The sequence below is a fragment of the Falco punctatus genome (genome assembly GCF_963210335.1).
Source record: "Falco punctatus genome assembly, chromosome: 8".
In the NCBI taxonomy this organism is placed as follows: domain Eukaryota; kingdom Metazoa; phylum Chordata; class Aves; order Falconiformes; family Falconidae; genus Falco; species Falco punctatus.
In genome coordinates this window covers 640114-663865 of record NC_137588.1, presented here as the reverse complement: position 1 = coordinate 663865, position 23752 = coordinate 640114, and the positions used below count along the sequence as shown (strand labels likewise).

Below are 23752 nucleotides of genomic sequence, written 5' to 3'. Positions count from 1 at the left end.
ACAGCTGGGATAACACTGGTTAATGGCCTAGATGCTCTTGATACTGACTGTGCTTATGCATTTATTTTTTAAGTATTATATTATCTTTAGACACTAGGCTACAGCAAATAGAAAATCATACCTGTTGCTAATTTCAAAGTAGTCAAGACAAGTGTATAAATCTTACACTATCTCTAGTAGTTTTGCAACCACACTGGCAGGGCTTTGTGCTTGATTTTTGTAACTAATAATGAAATACACACTAATGTTTGGCCTTTGACCTAATGAGGTAATTTTTTCTTCTGCTATTTAAATAAAACCTGAGTAAAGACCAGAAGAATTCCTTTCTGAAATACCTGAATTTTGGAATTGCATTTTTGCAGTTCTGTCAGTCTTTCTGATACAGTAACGTTAACTTAAAACTGCATCACAAAAGGTGTGTTCATCCTAGCCTTTATCTGCAGTTCTCTGGTAGCATCTCTTCATAATGAAAGTTAAGGTCAAATGCGAAACGAAGGCCATGTGTCTCTGATTCTGCTGGTTTTGTCGTTACCTAGGGCCTGTGGAAGTCTGCAGGCAAGACAGTGTAATATAATACATGTGGATAGATAGGAGTCCCATTTAAAAATGAGATGTGATTCTGTAGAGGAAGCAGAAGTGTAGAAGATGAAAGCATAGTGCAGGCTGCTACAATCTCACTAGATTCTGTCCTGGTCTAACCCCGGCCCCAGCCAAGCCCCCCGCAGCCGCTCGCTCATCCCCCCTTGGTGGGGCGGGGGAGAGAATCGGGGGGGTCAGAGCGAGGGAACTCCTGGGCTGAGATAAAGACAGTTTAACAGGTAAAGCGAAAGCCGCGCGCGCCAGCAAAGCAAAACGCAGAATTCGTTGCCCACTCCCCAGGGGCAGGCAGGTGCTCAGCCATCCCCAGCACAGCAGGGCTCCCTCACGCCCGTGGCTTGGGAAGACAAACGCCGTCACTCGGAGCGTCCCCCCTTCCTCCTCCTTCCCCCAGCCCCTGTGCTGAGCATGGCGTTCTGTGGTCTGGAATATCCCTTTGGCCAGTTGGGGCCAGCTGTCCTGGCAGTGTCTGCCCACCCCCCCACTAACTCCCTGTGCCCCCCCCACCCCCCCCAACTAACTCCCTGTGCCCCCCAGCCTGCTCGCTGGTGGGATGGGGTGAGAAGCAGAAAAGCCCTTGGCTCTCTGCAAGCACTACGCGGCAGTAACTAAAACATCCCTGTGTTACCAATACTGTTTTTAACCCAAATCCAAAACTTAGCTCATGCTAGCTGCTACAAAGAAAATTAACTGTGTCCCAGCCAAAACCAGCATAGATGCTTTGCATTTACATCATATTTTGTGAAGTTGGCTCTAAAATTGTGATTGCTTTGTTCAGCCCTTAGCTTGCATGCTAGCTTTTTGGAGCTGGGGTATTTTGGCTGAACTGCTTGGAAATGAGTAAATGGTCCTTCATTTAATAAAATAACCTGCATTTCAGCATTGATCTACTTTATGAATATATTCAAAGGGATGAAATCATAAACTCCAGTTGCTCTGTTAACAGTGAAAGCTTACTCAGTGACTGATTATGTACAACCCAAAAGTACCTTGGTAGATGGCTTTTTGGGCGTGCTGTGTGAAACTTTTTATAAGTTATCGATGGGATATTTGAAAGAAATTAGCATGGTGAAAGGAAGGGCTGGGTGGTTAGCACAAGGAGCAGCAGCAGATGACTGCAGAAGCAGACAGGGATAAGAGAGGCATTGGCAAGGGTCAAGTCAGTTAGACCTGGGATTGCTGTTGTGCTGAGGTGGGGGCTGGGGGAGCATTATAAAAGGAAGCAGCTGCAGTGGGCAGATGAGGAAATACATGATTTTTGGAGTGTAGGAAACTACTCATCCTTAAACCTACAGATGGATAGGAAACCCTTCCAACACTGGATTACTCTGCTGTTTTGTGGGCAATTTTCTATTCCCCATTGCCAAAGGTAAGTTGTGTCTTTAGGTGTCAGAAGTGGTGGAACGGGTGTCACACACCATTGTCTTTGCTCTGACAGAGCTTACCACCACCACATTTTCACAGATTGTATCTTTCTGGCAACATTTACGTTCTCTTCCCCTCTCTGTGTATTTGCAAGGAGATTTTTGTTTTGTTGGAGGGGAGCTTGTTTCTTCTTTCTCTGATATTGTCTCTGTGCCTGAAATTTGAGTGTGCCAGGTGGTTATTGCCAGGTTTTGCAGTAGGGGCAGGGCATAGGCTTGGTCTTGTGCTCTGATGCTTGAGATGAGGGCAGTCCCAGCCATGCAAGGTGTTGTATAAAATGGAGTGTTTGTCAGCTTTACTTGAAGGCATGTGTAGCTGGAAGCTGTGAGCTGAACACTTCCCAAAGTGCTACTAGTGGAAAGATGGCAGGTTGTCCTTGGAAGCTGAATACAGCAGCAGTGGTTTTTCAGAGCTGCTGGAAGGCAGAAAGGAAACTTCTGTAAAGGCTGGGCAAGCAGCCACTTACTTAAGGCTGTGACAGGTGAGCTCTGTCATATTTTGCTGTGGTGGTTAAAGGCTGTTTCCTAACTGTCCGCCCTGCAGGAGCTGGCTGCTTGCAAGTGAGGTCAGTAGGACAGCATGCGCCAGCACCTTCGCTGCCTGTGTTCAGTTTCATGTTGGCTTAAACCTGTGCAGGGCAATAGGAATTGCTTCGTTTTGTAGGGAGGAAAAGTAAGGCTCTGCCAAACTTAATCCAGTCTTCTCTGCAGTATTCCTTTGAATGCTTCGTTTCACAGGGCAAGTAAAATGTCTCATTTGGACGTGTGTAATACGTATAGAAGTAACAGCCTTCTGTCAGCATTTGAGGTCAGGATGTAACAAGCAATGGAGAGTGATCTATTCAGGTAATGCATTTGGAAATTGCTATCAGAAATTGATGACCTGGGATTCTGTAGGAGGTGGGGTTTTTCTTCCATTCCGTTTTTGTGGAACTCTTGTTATTATAAAATGCGGTGACATTTCAGGAGCACACGTTACAAGCAAGAGATGTGGAGAAAGACAAAGCATGTAAGCTGACATTCAAGCTGAGAACCTCTGATACGCAGTATGTTTTGTTCAGTGTAAGTTGAGTGTGTATGTTAACTTAACCTTAGCCGCTGCAGAAAATCTTCTGCAGAAGATCTTTCTCCAAACTTGCTTTTGTGGGCAAGCTGGTAGTGACATGCAAAGCACTGTTCTCCCCTAGGTTTAGGGGGCTTTAGGGCTCAGTTGCGGGCTGTACTCTGATATTCCACAGCTCAGGCAGAAAGAAGCTTCCCTGAAGAGTTCAGGATGAGAACATAGTAGCTAATTGAGATTCAAGCCTGGAGCTAAAGCTTCTAAACTTTCATGGGACTATTTCGTTCATAAAATTATTCGTGTGCTATAATCCTTTGTCACAGGATTAGAAATGAAGTAATTGTTCAATATAGAGATTAAAAGATCATCAGAGGAAAAATACCAGCGAATTCAATAAATCAGTCTGTGCTAAAATGAGAAAATTAAATTGATTAGCTATTAAGTATAGCCATAAAAGATATTTTTTAATATTAGTGCTACACTGACATTTTCCTTTTAACATATCATTTGTATTTTATGTAACAAGCAGTGCTGGATGGAGTTATATAAATGAGCATGTGTTTTATGCAGGTTATTTCAATTATCTGTCCTTGGAGAAAGTGAATAAAAAAGGCTTCAGCTCTGTTTCTAGCATCTTCATTTTGACAGGTGTAATATTCATATTAATGAAGATTTTGAAGTGTAGAGGAATGAGTCCATTTATAAAAGCTGGTGTCCTCTTAGATCTTGATCTTAAAAAAGGGGGGGGGGGGGGGGAAGATGAAAGAGAGAAACTGAGGGTATGTTTTGTGTGGCTTGCCAAGTCTTCTTGAAATGGCTTGCAGTTGCAAGTTAGCTGAATCAGCACCACAGTCATCAGCGGAAGGCTATAATCATAGCAATACCTGGAGCGTGCAGCAAAGAAGAGGCAAGTCAAATCTGGCAAGCTGTCGTATGAAGTTTTTATGTCTGGTTTTTAATGGAGTCAGGGTGTTGCTACAAAGAGTAAATTTTGTGAAGTGCTGTAGTAGGATTTAATCAGCAAATTTAATTTAAATTTGAAGAATTATTTAGCTATGAAGCAGCATAAATTGGGAGGTGTGGGGCTTTCACAAAGTGCAATTATTGGGATTAATTTGCTCCATACAAGATGCAGTTTTTTGGGCACAAAATTAGTAGAATACACGCTGAAAAAGCAGAACCTGAAGATTTCAGGTTACAGATATTTTCCCATTATTTCTTGTTTTTATAGATTAATAGACTAAGGCTAGAAGGGTTTGTTAGCTATATCCTTATTGTACTTGTTTCTGTGCTGTGTGTTGGTTCCTCTAGAACAGATTTTTTCCTATTTTTTTGTTAATGTTGTTTTAAGATGTTGGATCAGATTAAGCATGTTTAAATTGGCACGTGAGAGGGCAGGCTTCCGTCAGTTGTCTGTAACATAACAAAAGCTGCTAGATAGTAGATATAAGGGTGAACTAGTCAAATTATTCCTTAATGTATTATTAAGTAGACAATAGTATCGATCCAGAATGGTTTTTATGTCACTGGGTAGAAGGCATGCTTTTCTGAAAAGCAGTAAGAGAGGTGAAGACTTAAAGAGTAATTTCAGAGCCAAGTTTTCCAGTCTGCATGGGAAATTTGATGACCTATATCTCATGTTCTGTGCCTGTTCAGCATGAGAAATAGCTGACAGCAAAAGACAAGAAGTACATAAAAAAAATGTTATACAGGGACTACAGTCATTTCTCAGTGTTTTCCTTTAGCTGTTGGAACACACTAAATACTGGAAATGGATTTGCCCCGAGCTTATGTTCTGTATGATCTTGCTGCCTGCTCTGTCCAGACATTTTTTACTCTGCTTTTAGCACTTGGGTGGGTTTGACAGAAACTAATTTGATCTCTTTCATCCTTGATTTAAGGAGGGGCAGGGAAGGGAACCTTCTGCTCTGAGATACCAGCAGACAGTAAGGCATTCAGAGTGACAGTGGCCCCGTTGCCAGGAAGAAGTTTTACTGGACCTGGTGAGGCTCCAGCTCAGTGTCTTGGCAAAGTGGTCGAACCACTGACTAATGACAGATACAAGGTATGAGTTTTAATAGCGAGTATCTGTTCGTGTATAGTAAAATAGAGGTGGCGGGGGAACCTTACTCATGTCAAGTGTTGTGGTTTGTTTTTTTATTTTTTTAATGACTGATAATGGAATGGGTTACTTTTTTCTTCTGGCACCTTATTGTTGAGGGTTTCCATCATTCAGTGTCTGGTCTTCATCAGATCAAAACTCATTCATTCCTTTTTCTTCCTCCTACCATCTCTTCCCCGTTTACCATAAATGAAGTCACATTATTTTTGAAAACGTGCTTCCTTGAATCTTGTCTCTTTACTTAGAAAATGGATGCATATGAAAATTAATAACAAGATTTAAATGCTGTCAGTGGATACTGTAATAAAGCGCTTGGTTTCTGGAGTTTGGACTCCAGTGAAGTGCTATGTTTCAAAGCAGGAGTTAAGGGAGGATTGTTTAAGTGCATTAAAAGAGATTTAGAAGGATTATGAGAACTCTTGTATCAGTCCACATAACAAAGGCTCTAATGGGGAACAGGAGGAAGTGTTTCAACTTGAGACTTGGACAGAACTAAGATTTCATTCTCATTTATGTACATCTATACCTTCTCATCAGTTAAAATTAACTAATAGAGTTAAATTTGGGGACAAACCAAGGTTTTATTCCATTTCACTTAGTCTTTGCTGTAATTCTTCGTGTGACTTAATTTTAAAATTAAGCCCTGATCCTTACTGAAATCTTAAGGCAGTAGGATTAGGCAACTAGACTCCCTCCATTGTGTTAACTCTTCATCATGTGGTACAGTGTCTCTCACTTACCCAGCCATGTACTGGAAATAGAAAGCATATTGCAGGTTTCTTAATCACATGCAAATTCCATTCATGTGCACAAGTTTTCAGAGCAGACTTGGAGATTTAGCCGTACAGACCCCACTAGTTTCAGTGGGAGCTTTGTGCTAAATCCTCTGAATTAGTTTTGAAAAAAAAGCCCAAAACAAACAAAAAAACAAGCCATGCAGCACTTGTCAGCCTAACTTCCTGTCACATCTAGCTGCTTTTTAAGACACAATCTCCAGCCAAATTTTCTGGAAAAAATTGATGTCGCTGGAATGAGAAAACAGGACCTGCTGAGTTCATCTCGGGTATTTCTCTGCTTTAAAGCCTCAGAGTTACCAAGCAGTAATGAATAGGGTCCAAGAGGCATGGCTGGAAGAAGCATTGATACCCCTTGTATCCAGATTTGTAACTATCAGGCATTTTTTAAATGTGTTTGCAGAACCAATCATGGGACAGTATGGAATTTGGACTAGCTTTGCTTTTTGGCAAGATTGAGCACTGCTGTGCAAGGCATTAAGTGTTCTCACATTTCTTTAATGCTTATACGTAAGCACATGCAATTAGTGTTTATAGATGTAGCTGTGCCAGCTTGGGATTAAAACCTCCAAATGAATCTCTTTTGTGGTTTTTTTTCTCCTTTCACAGACAATATTCTTGCCTGAAGAGAGATGGCAGAAATCAATTCTCCTGTAAATATCAAGGAAAAGGTAGGTCCGAGTAACAGTACAGTGCAAACCAAAATGATATTTGCATACGTATTTCATCCCTGCTCCTTCAAACACTGTTCACGTACTTAACTTTAATATCCATTGACTCTATGCATAAAGTACACAGGCAGGTATTGATAGGATTAGTGTATTAATCTTGGTTTATGAGAAACGTTTTTGCTTTTCTGCCAAGAGACAATGTTTTGTCAGATAGGCTTCTCTTACTCCTTTGTGATTCTGGTATGCACTGACGCGGTGGGGAATGGCACTTTGTGATGTTTGCTGCTGTACAAAACACAACCTTTGAAGAACACACCCTTTAGAAGATAGTTTTTCTGACCCAAAAGTCATACTTTTACTACTTAAAGGCAATTCCTAAAATTACAGATCCTGAAAAGAGTAGATTTCCCCGCCCACACACCCCACCCCACCCTATGTAAGTAGTTCTGGTTTTAACTGCATTCTATGTGCTTCGGTATGTCCTCTCCATATTCTGGCTAGTGCTAGAGCCTCATCACTCTTTCAGGAGCAGTAAAGGACCTAAAGCTAATTAGTGTACAAACACGAGGTAGGCCAGGAGATGTTTTGTGACTCCCAGCAGGCAGGTTGTGAGGAGACAATCTAACCCATAGACAGTCCCCACCAACATAAGTAGGAAACCAGGACATCTGTCAAAGAATAGGAAAAAAGGAGAGGGAGGTGGGAAGACTAGGGGTATAACATTATAGGGTTGTATTTTAAAAGAAGCCAAGATTTTGAGAATTCACCTGAATTGTCGTCTTTTATAAAATCAGCTTTTGTTCTATTTCATGTCTGGAAAGAAAGATGGAGCTTTGCAATTAGGAAGTTCAGAAGAGGCTAATAGGTTTCTTGATTTACAGCTTTATTAAGCCCAATGTGTCTCTCTAATACAGATTTTAAGGCTGTGTGTAAATGTTACAGGCCAGAATCCAGTTCTGTCAGTGAGCCCAAATTTGTCCAGGTATTGGTGAAAAGTTTATTACGCCCATTCACTTCTTGAAAGATATACAAGGAGAAAGATTAAATATCAAGGGTAATACAGAACAGCGAGGGTATTGTGAAACCAAGAAATGTAGTCATCTGCCGTTGTATCATAAGACCTACCTGTGGCATGTGACACGTCCTGCAGGGCAGCAGGCATGTGAAATACTCTCTTCTCTAAGCTCTCTTAAGTCACTAGAAAGGAAAAGAATAAAAATGTGTGTATGATTCCATGGATTAACTCTTTTCCTGAGCTGACAGGAAAATATATTCATTGGAAAAAGATTTGTCTAATTTCAGTTTTGCAATTAGATTGACTGATAACAAGGAAAAAAATCCTTTGGCCTGAGGAATATGTGCAAGATACTGTAAATACAACTTCCCAATTCAGCAAAGTCCCAAGAAACGATAGAGAATTAAGATGTAATGTAACATACCACAGCGTGACAGAGAAAAGAAATAGAAGTCCATCAGATTTTTAGTTAACTTGCTGTTCTGCTTCTGAGTTCACAAATAATGAACTTTTCAGTCAGGTAATATATTTTTTAGAACTGATCATGACTACTTGTTAAAGGCTTAGACATCGCCTTTGGTTTATAAAGGACTTGATGAACGACTGAACCTGAAACTGGGCTTCCTCAAGTTTCAGTTTGCTAATGATGTTTCCTGAAAGAACAAAGATTACCTGTCCACCAATACACGAATGAAGCTGCTGAGGAAGCACCATGGCAAGTGATGGTTATACTTAGGAGTTCAAGTGGCAGCGAGGTCCTGTTCAGACTGTTGTGTCCGTCTTTTGCTGCTTACTCGCTGTCTTCGCTTTCAACAGCACGTAGAATTTTTTGCTTTATATCCACTGGCCACCTGCTCTTTGAGTATGTTTTCCTCATATTTGTTTTAACTCCTGAATCACTCGTTGATCTTTAGGACTTGGCGTGTGTCAACACAAATCTGTATTTCAGTGATGAGTGTCTTCCTTAGTCTGTAATAACAGCACAGGGTTTAACTATTGAGTAGCATGAAGGATTTTGCAATAGAAAGGAGTGTCATCAAATTGTAACCCCTCGTGCCGGAGTGCTGGAAGGTAAATTACAGTAACTCTCAAAATGCAGCTCAGTAAACCAGTTAAAGTTCTATTTACTGAGTAGCGTGATTTTTTTTTTTATTAATCAGTTTTAGAAGTGCAGGACTTTATGAATCATCTGTTTGTCTTTCGCTACTTCAGAAATGAAGAATGGCAACAGGACATTTAATCACAGTAGATATCTGCTATTCCAAGTCTGGTATCTGCTGGGAGTATCTAAAGTCAGATGTTTATGATCATATACATTTTAAGGCAGGAAAATAATTAGATCAATACACTCCATTTTAAATGGTTCCTCTCTTTATTCCTGTATCTTCCATCAGTACTTAGTGCCACTAAATCCCTATGTCAAAGAGAAAAATTAGGTTAACAGCAATTAACATTTTATTGCAAAATTACTGGTTTTTATTCTGGAAAACACAGACTAATAACCTACTAAATAAAGACTTAGTGACCGAACAGCATAAGCTTCTTGAACTCTGCATACATCAGCCGAGAAGCTAGCATGCTCAGTTTGCCATTTCACCTGGACAAGTCTGTCTGGTTTTAAAAGGAGATTGCGGTGGCAAGAACTTCCATTTGACACCTTGTATTTGGTTTACCGTATGGTGGCTCTTTCTGTCAGCAGCAAACTGAATAATTCCAAAGCAACTGTAGCTTTAGAACCCTTTGGGTCATGCACTAGAAATCTGAGGAAAGGGTGGAACAGATACGTCCTGCTGAGTTGGCTTTAATTATATTTGCACATAGACTGCTAAAAAGTAAGGACTTCATTTGCATGTTTGAAAAATCAGACGTATTTACAGTGCCCTAGTAAGAGAGTCAAAATCAAATCCCTTCCTTGCTTAGAAAACTCAGAGAGCAAGACATGGCCACGCTACACAGCATTGAATCACTGAGTTTATTGTTTACTTTTACCCACCTTGGGGGGGGGGGGAGTGTTTCTGGGAAACAAAACAAAGATTTATATATCTAATTATTTTTGCTGAGCTCCACAAATCCATTGCTATCAACAGAAATATAAGTAGACCCTGTTAAAAAGAACAGAACAGAATACAGCTCCTTCCCAGCTCTCCCTTTCTTCTACCTCAGTGCTTGCAGATCATAATATATTTAAGACTTTGATCCTGCTAGGACTTGAACAAAGCCAAAGCGAGCTGTACATCTGCACAGAAATACTTTGCTAAGCTTCTGCAAAAGTAGAACACAAGTTTCTCCTTAAATTGAGCATTATTTCCCTGTGCCAAAAATATGCTATGGAGCCCGTGAAGCGTTAGCATAATGTTTGTTGTGTTGGGTGGGTTGGTTGGTTGCTTGGTTTGTTTTTAATGGGGCCTTTTCCCATGTGCTCTCTATGATCGGCTTCTAGTTCACGGAAATAAGACCTCTACCACTGTTTTAAAGGTGATGTGAGGCTGAGGCAGACAATTTGAGCATTATGCTCACCCACGGGCTCTGTAAGACCCTACCCCTAATTTGAGTCATGAGAGAATGCTACTGTAGTACTGATACTTGTGTAATTCATTCTTGGCATTTCAGCTAAAATAGTTCATAAAGTCAATAGGTTAAACATTCTGTCTTATGCCTCCCTCCACCCCTCCAAGAGATTTATATAAATGTTAGCCTGTGATGTCAGGAAGGCTAATGGAAGTTTCCATAGTTGGCAGAGGCTCCTGCAGCTGTGATACTCTCGTGGGGAGCCAGGGCTGTTCTGATTACCATATTTTCATGCATATATCCCACAGATTTTCTGGAATAACACAAGTTCTCCATTTCAGCAGCCACAAGGGTCGTTCCATACCTGCACAGCTGAAGATCACCATCAGGACCTCTCTCCCGATAACGCTCTCTGCCCTGACTCTTGCTATAGTCGTCCTGCACAATGCCACTCTCCCTCTTGCCTCTGCTGATACTCATCTCTGTGCCTGGAAATACAGTATAGCCAAGAACTTGTTTTCTAGTATCAGGATTTTCAGAGATTTGAGAGTTACACATAGTTCAGATCATAAACACAGTGGACTAAGGAACAAAATGTGCCAAATTCATTGGCTTAAATCCAAAATAATTCCGTAAAATTAAAGGAAGTATTCAAGCATTAACCTAGTACATCACCAGAAGAAGCGCTGAGATTCTGAATGACAAGGCCTCCAAAGAAAAAGCAATTGGAGTGAGAAATACAAGCGATATGTTGTCTCCTGCAACGATTAGACCCTCTTAGTTTAACAAGAGAAGGGTGAATATCAGGCACTCCCCAGGATAACCATTCAGCGCTGGCATGTGATTTTGATTTTGATCCAAAGAAATACCGGGAATTGTTCAGACTTCAGGACTTGCTTGCCTGTCTTTTTTTTTCTTTTCTTTTTTTTTTTTTTAAGATTGTGTCTAAACATGTTTGAACAAGTAAGATCTGGTATCAGGTGGAATTAGCAAAGTACTTAATTCAGATTAAAATCCTTCTCTTGGGATTCTGTTAGGAGTGAAGTTCTGTTGAACTTGTCCTGAACGGCTTGCTTTTTGATTTGTTGTTTCAGACATCAGAGCTGTAGGAGCAGATGGGCAGGTTTGTTCCATAAACTGCAAGAAGGAAATTTTATTCAGATGTGTTTTGGGGAGTTCACCGTAACAGTGGTTTTCATAAGTGATAGTCAGAATGCAAGGAAAAAGAGTAGGATTCATAGTGGAAGGAATGGTAGTAGTATATAAATTTAAAATCTTATGTTACAAAAGCAGGTAATTTCCAATTGATGATTTCACTAGGTCTCCTTAAAGTTGGCCTTTGCAGCTGTTCCTTGCCCGTGTGCTGAAATAGGTGGACTTAGTCCGAAGAGCAGCAGAGTTGATCAGAATGCACTTGTGTCACTTGATGAACCATTTAACTTGTACTGAAGATATTGTAGGTTCAGATCTGTAAATAGTACTGTCATTACTCAAGCAGAACAGTTCTTACTGAGCCAAACCTTTTAATATGTTCTTTCAGGATTTCTGAAATATCTGATTTTTCCATGTAATTAGTTTGCAGATTTGGGGGACAGGGGTGATGTAGTAAGTCCATGATGATTGCCTAAAGTAGTTTACTGCAGCAGGTAGAATTTGTTTTGTGTTTATTGGGGATAAATGATCTGAAGGTATCGGTGTGACAAACAGGTCATGTAGTGGAAAGAGAGGTGAAGACATGATAAAAGGTGGTGTTACGCTCAAACAGGGTGTTAACAGCACTTGTTCAGTGTGTTGTGATGAACTCCGTTAGTAAAGCTTCTGGAAAAATGTCTGCAACTTAAGAAATTGGCTCTTAATGCAGCAAAGCCAAACTGTATTTATGAAATATGTTCGCGTAGGAGTTTTCAAACCCTTAAAAAAATTCTGTCGTGAAGTGTTTTTAAAATGCTTTTTCCTGAGTAATGTAGCCAGGATGTCTGCTAATGCTAAATTCCTAGATACAGAAACCAGCAGAGTTCTGCAGACAGCCCTCCTTCCCTTGCTTCTCCTGCAGGATCTGGGTCAGCCCCAGCTGGAGGTGTACTCTAGCTGAATGTGGCCTGCACTGCCACCTGGCCTCAGCTGCAGGGGTATGTATGGTCTGTACGTGTACGTAAAGATATGCTACTGAGTACAAATGAAGTAGGAAAATGTCCATGTATTCATTGATAACCATTCTTCTGAATTAATTTAATTCCTAACTTAAAGCAAATCTGTTGACCCTAGTCTTTAGTACAAAGTGAAGGTGGAACTGTGTTGGTGTTCCTATCCAAGCATAAGGAAGACTATTTCTGAGTAAGTGACCATAATAGTGATTTACTTACTTATAGGAGACTAGAGCAGCTGAGTTCAGGGGTTTCAGAACAGCTGTGAGCTTTCAGCAAAGAAGTTTAATTTGTCACTGTGTCAAAATATATAAACAAATTTTGTGAGCCCCAGATATGTTACTTACTCACCAGAAACATCCTCTTTGAGATGATGCCAAGGGGTAGCAGATGGAGTAGAGCAGCAAACAGGCAGCAATTGATTCCATGTTGTTAACAGTTGCCTGGGAACCATTTGAAACTTGACAGAGAACCTAAAGGACTCAAAGGAACACGGAGCAGCGTTGGCTTGGTTCTGGGTGTGGAGTAGGTAGCCTGCTGTCGCAACTTCCAGGCAGGTTCTATTTCTTTTTGAGTTTGATTTATCAGGAAAGTCTAATGAAATGGGTGTTCTGTGAGGACTTAAGTAAGGTACCATGAGAGGTTAGACTCTCGGTGTCCTCTCCTGTAAATTTGCCCCAAGTGAGCTTGCCTGTAGTTTAACAGTAATCCTCAAAAAAATAGTCTAGTAGATCTGATCAGACCTTGGGGATTTTATTTTGAGGTAGAAACAGCTTATCTGAGGGGGCTTGGAACCTTTTTCAATTTTGAAATCACTTCTGGTCAGTCCTCAGCAATTTGTGTAAGAGACTGATAAAAACAACCTCATGACTATGGAATTCTCGTCCCGAGACACAACCTGGCTCACATTGCGGCAACTTTAACAGGGTTTGAGCAAGCGTTTCAGGTTGAGTATGTACTTAAGACTTCAGCTCAGAAAAGTGATTAAAAGTCTTAAACTTTGAACTAACTGTAGCCTTATCCAAAAGAGTAGCTAGGTCCACAGGAATTAAATGCATGCTTGCAAGGCAGGTCTCTGGATCGTGGGTTTAAATGGAGGTGGACGTGGATTCTGCCTTCCATGTTTTTGAGCATACGCAGCTTTTTTTCAAGATCACAGCTTTATATTTTAGATCCGTGACCACTTTAAAGTAGCTTTTGTAAGCTGAAAGTCGAAGCAAGTCATCTTGGTAGTAAACAAAGGAATGTGCTTTCCGGTGAGGCTACCAGGAATTTCACTGCTGTCAGTGACAGCTTCTCAGCCAATGCTGACATTAACACCAGTTATCTCTGGTTTAGAAGGTATGTTACTGAATTCTCTTAGTGTCCCAGAATGCTTGTCTAGCATCCAGATGATGACAGAAGTTCACTGGGAATCTACACAAGATAAAGACAGGGTGAATCACAAAATCGTTAAAATAGTTGACTTCCCTGCAGTCTGTCTGGTAATGTTATTCCCATGATCAGGTTTCAGTGAGTAGGAAAAGAGCTGGTTTCTCCCACACACATGGGATTAAATCTAATACAGTAGACTGCCGTGAGTTTGTTCTTGCACGCTGTTGGGTATTAATGCAGTAGCACTGCATGTTAGGAGATTCTTTGGCTCTTGGACTTTTTTTTTTCATCCTTTAGCATCTTAAATGTTTTTTAGAAGGAATTTGTTAATGTGAAGTCATACTATATTGGATTATTCTAGTTTTGTAATCTGTTGTTTACATGTTGAGAAGATGGATGTTCTTGTAAGTTTGAGGACTTCTAAGTTTAGAGATGAAGTTGGGAATTGCCTCTTGCCCTGGAATCACCCTATCACACCTTTAATCAAAATGTGCTCTGTATATTTTTTTGGACTGGGAAGTGATTGACTTCTCTCAAGCAACTGGAGACTTGTAAGCAGTTGAGATGTATAGTTGTACTAGCAAAAGGGCTGGTTTGTCACCTGAACTAGCAGGTGAACCAGAGAGGTGCCAGTATACCTGGGCTGCCTAGATCCAGCTCTCATCCACCCCTTTAAGATATCTCCCACTTGTCATCTTGTATTTGTCAGGCGTTTCTGGAGCTTTGCTGTGCCTCTGTTCATCACAGTCTATGATAAGTCTCTTATGACCTTCATCTGTAGAAGTGCATTTTTCCTAGACTTCGACTGTCAGGAAGGTTATCTACCCCTCCATTTGGCTTTTTTTTGTTTTTTTTGTATTGCTATGCCCCCTTCCAGAAATATATAGGATGCATTTTGCACATGGGGACAGACCTGAGCTTCAAACATGGAAATATACATGTATTTTTGAAACCAGGGTGAAAGGGCTAAGAGATGGGATATTGGGGACTATGAAATCGGCATTTCTATGCTGAGGCTGTCACATGGCATAGTCTCCCTCAACAACGCCTTGTCCTCCTCCCAGATATACTGCCAGGTCACAATTTAAGACCTGTAGCCTTTTGTCAATCATTTCTGGATATCCAGAAATTACTGATTTTTTTCATTGCCTGTGTACAAGATTTCCAGTGTATTCTGGATGAAAAAGTCAAACAGCGCATATGTTGGAGACACAATGTTTGGCACACAGATCAGTCTGTCTTTGAAATTCCAGAAGAAGTATGGTAACGTTATTCCATTGTATTCCTAAATGGAATATTCCATTTTTAAGACTAAATATTTTACCTCAGTACAGAACCTTCTGGGATTTCTGCTCTGATGGAATTCTGGGTTTATATCTGCTTTTGTTGTTTCTGAACAGAGCAGTACCTATATTATTAATTTTTTTCTTAGTAGTGACTTATGCTAGTGGTTGCAAATTTTAGTTTTCATCTGTCTTATCCCACCTAAGTCACTGCAGAAATCTGGAAAGCAGAAACACTAATAGCTTGTGGGTATCCTGGGTGTCGTAACATACATATACAAGTGAGGCAGATTAAGAAAGTGTAAGCAACTTCTGATTTGGAATTTCCTAAGTCCTGGATGTTTTACTTAGCAATCTGATGTTCTTTTCCTGAAGGACTTTTTTTTTTATGAGACTTCTTAATTTTTCTATTTTCTAAATGGAAAAATAAAAAAAAAAGTATGTTTTGTATAACATGCAACAAAGGATATTCTTGGGGTTTGGCGGCAGGACTGTTGAGCTCTGCAGTACGTTGATGTTCCCTAAATTGTATTTTTTTATGTAGTCCAACTAAAATGGGACTGTGTCCATAGTGTTGGTCATATGCTTAATTTCTTTGTATTGGCGAGCATTCTTCTTAAGATCATCATCTTGCTTTTTTTGGGTTATCGCCACAACTAGAATGTTTCCATAACCTTTTTGTATTTAATCATAGTACTGGTTGTATGAAGCACAGTTTGGCTTTTAACTCTGGTTTTTCTATTAATCAAAAATTTCTTAACAAAGACCACACAGTGCAGACAAAACCTTCAGTAGATCCTGTAGTCTAAAATATTGTCTGTCTGGTCGAGTTCTTGTGTGTCAGTGTTCTCCACTGCACAGATGTCGTTCTTAATGTCTTTAAGAAGTTTCCAAATTGCAGTGTGTGGCAAGTTGCCTGAATCCATCCTGTGGTCTTGGCCTCACTTTGTTGTTTCCAGATGCTTCTTGAGGCTTCCAGACCTTTCATAGCAAAGAAGGACCTAGAAGCTATGTGAAATTCCTGTGCTTGTATTTAAAGATGGTTAGAATACACTAGGTGTTGCCTGTTACTGTTTTTCCTGTGAGCACTTGCCACAAGGACATTACACAGTCTTGAGTAGGCAGAGAGATGGTCCGTGGGACTGTGAAAGAAGAGGGGAGATTTTGGTGAGAATTTGAAGTTGTAATCCACACGGTGGAAATGTTTGGCAGCTCCGGCCTGAACGTGGAACGGACTGCAGCTTGTGGCCTCCTCTGCCCTCGTTTCTTTGCCAACTGGTATCGCTGCGGACCCCGTTCAGTTCACACTTGCTGCAGCTTTATCAGTAAATAGCATGCCAGTGCCCGCAGTCAGAAGATGAAAAAGCCCCTTTCCCCAGGGCTTTCTCTGCGCCCTGCCGGTGGGCCGGTTCTCCTGGAGCGCCTGCAGAGCCTGAGGGCTGTCCGGCCGCCCCCTCCCACACGTGCACGCCGGCTGGGGGGGCGCCGAGCGGCTGGGCAGGTGGAGGTTTTCTGGACAGCCTCTGGCCTGCCCAGGCCTCCGACAGAGAGGCACCTGTGCTGGTGGGCGAGCCTTGCCCAGGCGTGGGGTGGCCATGGTAGACACGCGATTATGCAGGCCTTTGGAAAGGGTCCGTGGGAAGCAGGCGAGGAGTTCGACTCGGTGCTCTCTAAACAACGGTGGTGGCCTAAGCCGTCCAAGGCTAGACTTGCTACTGGAGATGTGTTGGGGGAAACGTGATGCTGCAGAGACGTGTGATAGGGTGATGGAGAGGAGCAGAGTAAATCGTACTAAGGGGGTGTGCTGAAGTCAGAAAGTGGCCTTCCTCACACAGTGGAAGAGATGAGCTCATCTGGAAAGCATCCTCCTGGAGGTCCCATCCCATGCGCGTTTAGCTGAAGCAAGTGTCAGCCTTCCGTGGTGCAGAAGCTGAGGCTGGCAGGCATGGTGAGTTGGAGCCCACAGTCGCTGTGCACTGACAGACCCTGAAGCGAGCCATGGCTTATGTTAGTGTCTGGGACAGGGAAATGCAGCGGGCAAGGGGTCGGGTGAACATACTACAGCAAAATAAGATGTTTGATCATAAATCTGAGCACTTAAGTGTTCTCATTCAACTTCCGTTTTCTCTACTGATGAAGACTCCATAGAGGGAACCTAGAAAGATTGGTTTTCAGCATCTAAATGAACAGCTAAGACAAGTAAATGTTCTCACCATGTAAGCCAGCCTGGTTCCCTTAAATAGATCTATCTTCACCTATTATTTTTTTCACAATTTTATTCCACAGTACAATAAAAAGACCAGTAGTGCTTCACAGTCAGAAATTAGCATGATGGCATTGTGATGCAATAAATAAAGTACACTCTAAGCAAGGATGTATTCCTACAGAAAGAGGGCAAAGAAGGATGCCGGATAAACATTTGCAGTGCCATAACAAGTTTTTAATAGCAGATTCATGCTGGATAGCTTGACGCAGAAGCTCAAAAAGCTGATTTGGAACAACTAGTCTGGGAACAGTTTCTCTTGGTTCTTTCAGACTACTATGATAGGTTTTTGTTAGGTTTGCTAATTATGTTTAAATATTTTTATTTTGATACTACCTAGTACCTTGTCAGCATTAAAACAATACAGTAATTAAGTTTCATGTAACTATTTACTTTCAGCTATATTACATGGGCATGAGAAAGTAAATCATCAACATGATTCCAGTAGGAATATTTTACTGAAAATATAGCGGATTGAATTACTGTTTGGTATGAATGGGTGCTGAAGACAATATGGCAGTAGCAAATGGTATTTTTGCATTGAAGCGTGGCATGCCAGGAGCATCTTTGGGTGTAACACCTCATCCATCAGGAGAGTTTCCTGAAGGAAGCATTTGGCTTCACAACAGGATTTTGTTACACGAGCTTCCTGGTCACATATATATGGAAGAGCAAGCTGAAATTATGCTGAGCAGCCACTAAAGCTTTTAAAAAGGATACTGTTTTCTTTTAGCCTGCGACTGTTTTCATGCATATGACCGTTTTCCAGATGTCAAAAAAAAACCCACCACTCATAACTTTGATCTAACAAGGCCATGCAACAGCCTTGTTGAAGTAGCGTACTCCCTAAGTTTGTATAGGTGATGTGTCTTATTGAGTTGCTTGGCAGCAAATAGAACATTTGGGGAAGAAGCTTAAGGCCAATTTCTGTCAGTTTAGTTAAGTGAGTTCTCCTTCTGTGACTGAGGGTAGGATTTGGTTCCAGGCTTGCTGACTACCAGCTCCATGATTTAGTCTCTTGAAGCAATTCTTTTTGTTATTTCTGTGGGCTGGGTGAGGAGTGGATGGGTATTTCTTCATACAGATACATTGTTATATACTTGTGAGCATGTCAGGTATAACGTGCATTTATATAGCAAACATGCGTTGGCACAGGGGTACCTTGTTGTGTAAAGGAGTATGGTAAACCCATACATTATTGTCTGGGTTGTTTGTTTTTTTCCTTCCAGATCAATGCAATCCGATCAATTGTTCCAAACAAAAGCAATAATGAGATAGTTCTGGTGTTGCAGCAGTTTGATAACAACGTAGACAAGGCTGTTCAAGCTTTCATGGATGGTGAGTACAGTGTACCTTTTCCACTAAGGCACGAGGGATTCAATTGCATGCTAAATTATTCATTGTCTCTAGTGGCTCAAAATATATTCTGTTGTTCTGCTGAATTTGAGATGATTGTGACACTTAGAAAGTACATTGGTTTTTGTGGTGTTTTTTTATAATTGATCCTTCTGTCTGCATCTTTACTTCTTCACAGTGTGAGTTTGACATGGCTGTTTATCTGTTCTACCCAACTTTGCCAATTTTTGGCGTCATTCTTGTTGCAGACCTTCTTTATTCTGCATGAGAGTTAATGCTCTTTAAAGTAAATAATTCAGAACACGATTCAATATTGAAGATACTAGTAAGAATTTGAGATAGTTCTAAAGCCGCAGATAACCAGGCCCCTAAAACCCCAAACTTGATGCATACATTGACATTCAAACCTCCATCTGAATTCTGCAAATAGCCTTGATATTTAGAATGGCTGAACCAAGACTCCATTGAAAGTTCAAACCATTCTAAATCTGGACCTGAGTTTTTATCTTGCATCATGAGACTACCTCTAATGAAAGGTCACTTTTATTTAAATAACACTTTTCTGATAAATACATAATGGCAAGTATTTTGAGCTTTCACCAAAGTCTGTGAGAAACCCTTTGCAAGAACAAGAGCATACCTTGATCGACTCCTCTCAAAATCTTTGTAGCTCAGGGCTGCTTAAAAGATACCGGAAGTTCAGTGGTCTCAAAAGCCCTGGATATCTTAAAAATGCCTTGTAGTGTTGATTGGCCATCTCACCAGGTTGCTTATTTCATATCTATTCTACTTCAGAATAGTTTCGGGTTTTGTTTGGATTAATTTAGTAAAATGTATCAGCCAAAAAAAATCATGATGTACTAGGAATTACCAATATGCAAAAAGCAGATGCAAGCAAACTGGACTGTTTATAAGTGCATCAGAATTCTTCCATCAGATCTGTAAGGTGCCTCTTGATTCAGGCCTCTGCACAGTCCAGTTCTGATAGGCATGTGGAAATTGAAGTTTGCACACACACACATACAGAAAGGAAAATATGATATATTTAACAAAAATTCTGTTTTCCTGTGTTATATGTTCTGGGGAAAGTAGTGGAGGGTTGCTCCGTGATTATTCAGTAAGTTATTTTCATTCAGTCTATTTTGTCTTGAGTTACCATTGCTCGTTTGTGGTCTATGAGTTGTTTCCAGTGGCTCCTCAAAAGAGGAAGTGCTCCATAGCCATGTGCTGGCCATCATCTGCTGTGAGGAAGAAACAGGGCAAAAGCAAGCCTTGCAGGAGTGCAACAAAGTCTTGAAGAAAAGTAGGCTGTTGTGACCTGAGTTCAGATGATCTTTGTTTGAATGTCACCCATTTATGATCATTGTGCCTTTAGCTCAGAAGGTCTCTGCAAGTGAGCATTTGAAAAAGCAAACGTTTGTTGCTGTCTGGAAACAGCTTAAGACAACAAGTCTGTTCAGCTGCCACTGTGGATAGAATGAATCTAGCACTTCGAGTATCTTTTCACGTGAATGGCAAAAATTGCTAAGATGGCAATACCACAATCACAGAGAATGCATTGCTGCATGCAACGAAAAACACAGGGAGGGCCATACTGAGTGAAAAGGCTGAGCACCTCCACTCAGTGCTTTTCTCAGAGGTGCTGCACACTGAAGCAGGAAACATCTAAATGTAGTTTCCTGAAATCATCTCCTATCTTCCTTCATATCTGGAGTGGCATATAGGCAATGTCTCTATTGTGAATTTACTTCTATGTGTGAAATTTGAGTTAAATAAAATAGTGGTTCAGATGTTCTATTTACTGTGTTAGTGTTTACATAATTAAGCATAATCAGAAGGTCTGTTTAGCTGCTTTGTAGATGTGTTCAAGAAAATATACTGGTGGATTTGAAAGAGGGCTTTGGGACTTGCACAGTTAGTACATTTCCAGCAGGAGGAAGTGGGGGTTGGTTGGGTGAATCCCTAAAACAGCCCTTAACCATGCATAGTATTCACGGGGAAGCTGGGGGAAGCGAAGCTAAGACAACACCAGCCAACACAAAAAGTGTTGGACGATACCGTGAAAGCAGTTAACGAAGCTGTCAAATGAAAGTGTGTATTTTCAGCAGCATGGAGTAAAATGGGCAGTAAGATGTCTGGGTTTATTTCTTCGTACCGAAACATGGTGTCTGTCAAAAGATGGCATACCTTTAGGAGAGGCTATTGTATTTATATGTACCGAAATGTGTATATGTGTAACTAAATGTAGATACATGTACAGTTACACACGTAAGTTTTCTTAGCCTTCTGTCTGCATTGTCATGCCATCTAGGAAATAATACAGCTTGGGATTCCGTACACGTGTTTTCACAATTTAACAAATTAGGTTGAGGACTGCTAGCAAGTCATGTAATCTCTTCTAATGTGTGTGACACCAGATAATCTTGGGTCTGGATTATTGTGATAGAAAAATAATTCTGGTACATTTGAAAACCTCACACATCTTTGGCTGAATGCAATTTAACAACTCATGGTGATCTGAAAACAGCATTTCTTCTTAATACTAATATTGTCAAGAGTTCACTGAAATATGTGAGAAGAATGGCTGAGTATGAAACCCATTTGGAAAGGATAAGAAGTGAACGTTTACTAGAATTATGCAGTGATGATAAAGTGATTCTTGAATTCAAGCAGGAAGACCTTTCACGTGGTCGCAATTAAAAGGGTTATTGTGGTGGGTACTGCCATAGTAGTTTGGATGATGATGTAGACTGCATGCTTACCACGAGCATCTATTTTCAGCTTTAGGGTCCAGGAGAACAAAATAATGATGTTAACTAGATGCAGGAGAGTTAGTTTTCTTCTCACATGGCAGCTGGCACTGGTCTGACCAATGCTCTGCTTGCTGTGTTCCATAAATTTGTCTAACCAACTCACTAGGGCTGGCAGACAGAATTTCAAGTATACAAAACTGGAGTAATTTTTCACTATAAATTTGAACCTTTTTTTGTTTTTTTTTTCCTGCCAGACCTTGGTTTACTTTGTATGTGTGATAGAGAATTTCTTCAGGAGTCCACAAAATTACTATTTTGGGTGCTAATTAAGTCTTCATTTTTATGTTCTTACATCTTCTGAGTATGACAGATAATGCATAGGAAGTATATGATAAAAATGCCAACAAAAGATTAAAAAGCATTCAGAAGCCCTAGAGTCAGGGGGGATTATCTAGTTTACCCAGTGTTTATACTGGGGTGCTGAGATGCTTCCCTTTTCGGACGAGATTTGAGTGCTGAGTTTTTTTCTGGGACTTACACTAGTACTTCAAGTTAGGCACCCACTTCATCACTGTGGGATGAAGGCCATAAAAAGCAGTAGTGCCAAGCAGTGTAATCAAATAAAACGGGTAACTAAAAAGGAGAAAGACAACAGTACCCAGCTTGTTCTTCCACACAGGAGAATTCACAAGAGACAGAAGTGCTGCTCAGCTAGGAAACTAGAAACTGTTCTTGAACACACTTGTTCTTTCTCATAGCTGAACTTTTGCTGAAATGTTTTTATCTTTCCTTTCTTTAGGCAGCGCAGCTCAGGTTCTAAAGGAATGGAATATGACAGGGAAAAAGAAGGTAAGAACATGGTCTTGAGGACCAAAGCATTCAGACCATTTATTAGCCGTCTGTAGCTGAATGTAGAACTTCTCTTTTGGCCAGTCCTTTGTCTGCCTTTGTTAACACAGGTGGTTTCATTCACACCTGTAGTCAGAATATGTGAAAGCAAATGTGTATTATTTTTAATCCTGTTCATCTGTTGCTATCTCTCTAGCCCAGTGTTGTGAGAGAATTTCTGGGACGGCACATGTGTATACACGTGTGTGAGAGCCAGACCCTGGACAAGTACAGAACAAATCCCGAAACAGCTCATGTGCAGAAACACTTTTAATAACCGTTTGCATCCTGGATACTGATAGCCACTTACAGTGCTGAGAGTTTTTGCTGCCAGGTGTAAAAAAGCATGCCTTAGGAGTCATGCATTCGTGACACTATCAAGTCTGATACTTCAAGTATGTGTTTGGGATATGATCTCCATGCTTATGTATCTCCAAGCCAGAGCTATACCAGGAGGCTGCCCTGTGAGTCGCTTGTCGTGGAGGCTCCTCTTTATGGCTGGGAGAGCTACAGTGGCAGTGACCAGCCAGTGTCCTCTGTGATCACTTTCTGCCTGATTAGTGTGATGCCTTACGGGTTTGTCCGTGTTGCTGTGTGGATGTCCCCTGGGTGGTTAGGAACTGATTATCCTAAGTGACTGGAAACATTTTGAGCAGTATCTTAGCAGAGGCTCTGTTACCATTTTCCAACACAAGTGTTTTGTGTGGAAGGAAGGGGAAAACCAGTTTGGGGCTTTGGGGTTTGCTGGAAACTAGTTATATATATTCAGCTGAACAGGTGCAATGTGCAGTATAGCACAGCATGGCCTGTAAATGGCATTATGCTGATGCCACTTGTATGACATTTTAAGAGCATGGAGGATTTACTGATTATATTTTGAGTTTCTGAGTTGCACTGAGTGATGTCTCTGTTCTTGCAATATTTCTCCATTTAGAACAATAGGAGAAAAAGAAGCAAATCTAAACAGCACCAGGGCAATAAAGATCCTAAAAACAAGAATGGTGGACCTGAGAAGGCGTCTCAAGAGCCCCAGGGAATATATGACTGCCATCTGAATGGATGCTCAAAGGACAACTCTTGCAGTGGTTCTGCCAATCTGAAACTGAAAGCCATTCCTCTTGAGAGCAAAGGCTCAGGATTTGTAGAGTCTGCGCTGGTCTGTCCAGAAATCACAGGTCAGTTAATCTCACACAAGACACCTTTTTAACTGGTGATAGTCAAGCCCCCAGTTACATAAAGATTGTGATATTTTTATTGCCATGAAGTAGAATATAATAAAGAGAAGCTGGAGAGAGGTGGTTGTGCAAAATGGTGCACATAGCTATTAAAGTCATGCAAGTAGATCTGTATCTGGGCACAATTTGCCTTGCAGTAGGTTTCCTTGCAAATTATTTTTTTTCCCCTAGAGGATCAAACTACAATTAGGGGCCCAGCTGATAAAACAGGATTACAGATGGAAGTAGAGAAGAATGCAGGGTTAGAGAATGGCTTGAGTGTAAA

The 23752-nt window shown here is 40.9% G+C and overlaps 1 protein-coding gene across 10 annotated transcripts in view; it reads left to right on the top strand.

Annotated features, from left to right (window-relative positions):
- SPATS2L (spermatogenesis associated serine rich 2 like) overlaps positions 1-23752 on the top strand; it is a 726913-nt gene that overhangs the window by 675127 nt on the left and 28034 nt on the right. For 6 of the 10 annotated variants that reach the window (XM_080400582.1, XM_080400583.1, XM_080400585.1 and 3 more), the window contains exons 3-6: positions 6607-6668; positions 18485-18593; positions 22164-22213; positions 23187-23427. In XM_080400582.1, coding sequence (XP_080256708.1) covers positions 6630-6668; positions 18485-18593; positions 22164-22213; positions 23187-23427 — 439 coding nt within the window. In that variant the 5' untranslated portion in view covers positions 6607-6629. Of the gene's footprint in view, positions 1-4982; positions 5147-6606; positions 6669-18484; positions 18594-22163; positions 22214-23186; positions 23428-23752 lie in introns of all 10 variants that reach the window. The other 4 variants (XM_080400584.1, XM_080400586.1, XM_080400587.1 and 1 more) reach the window with 4 other exon arrangements.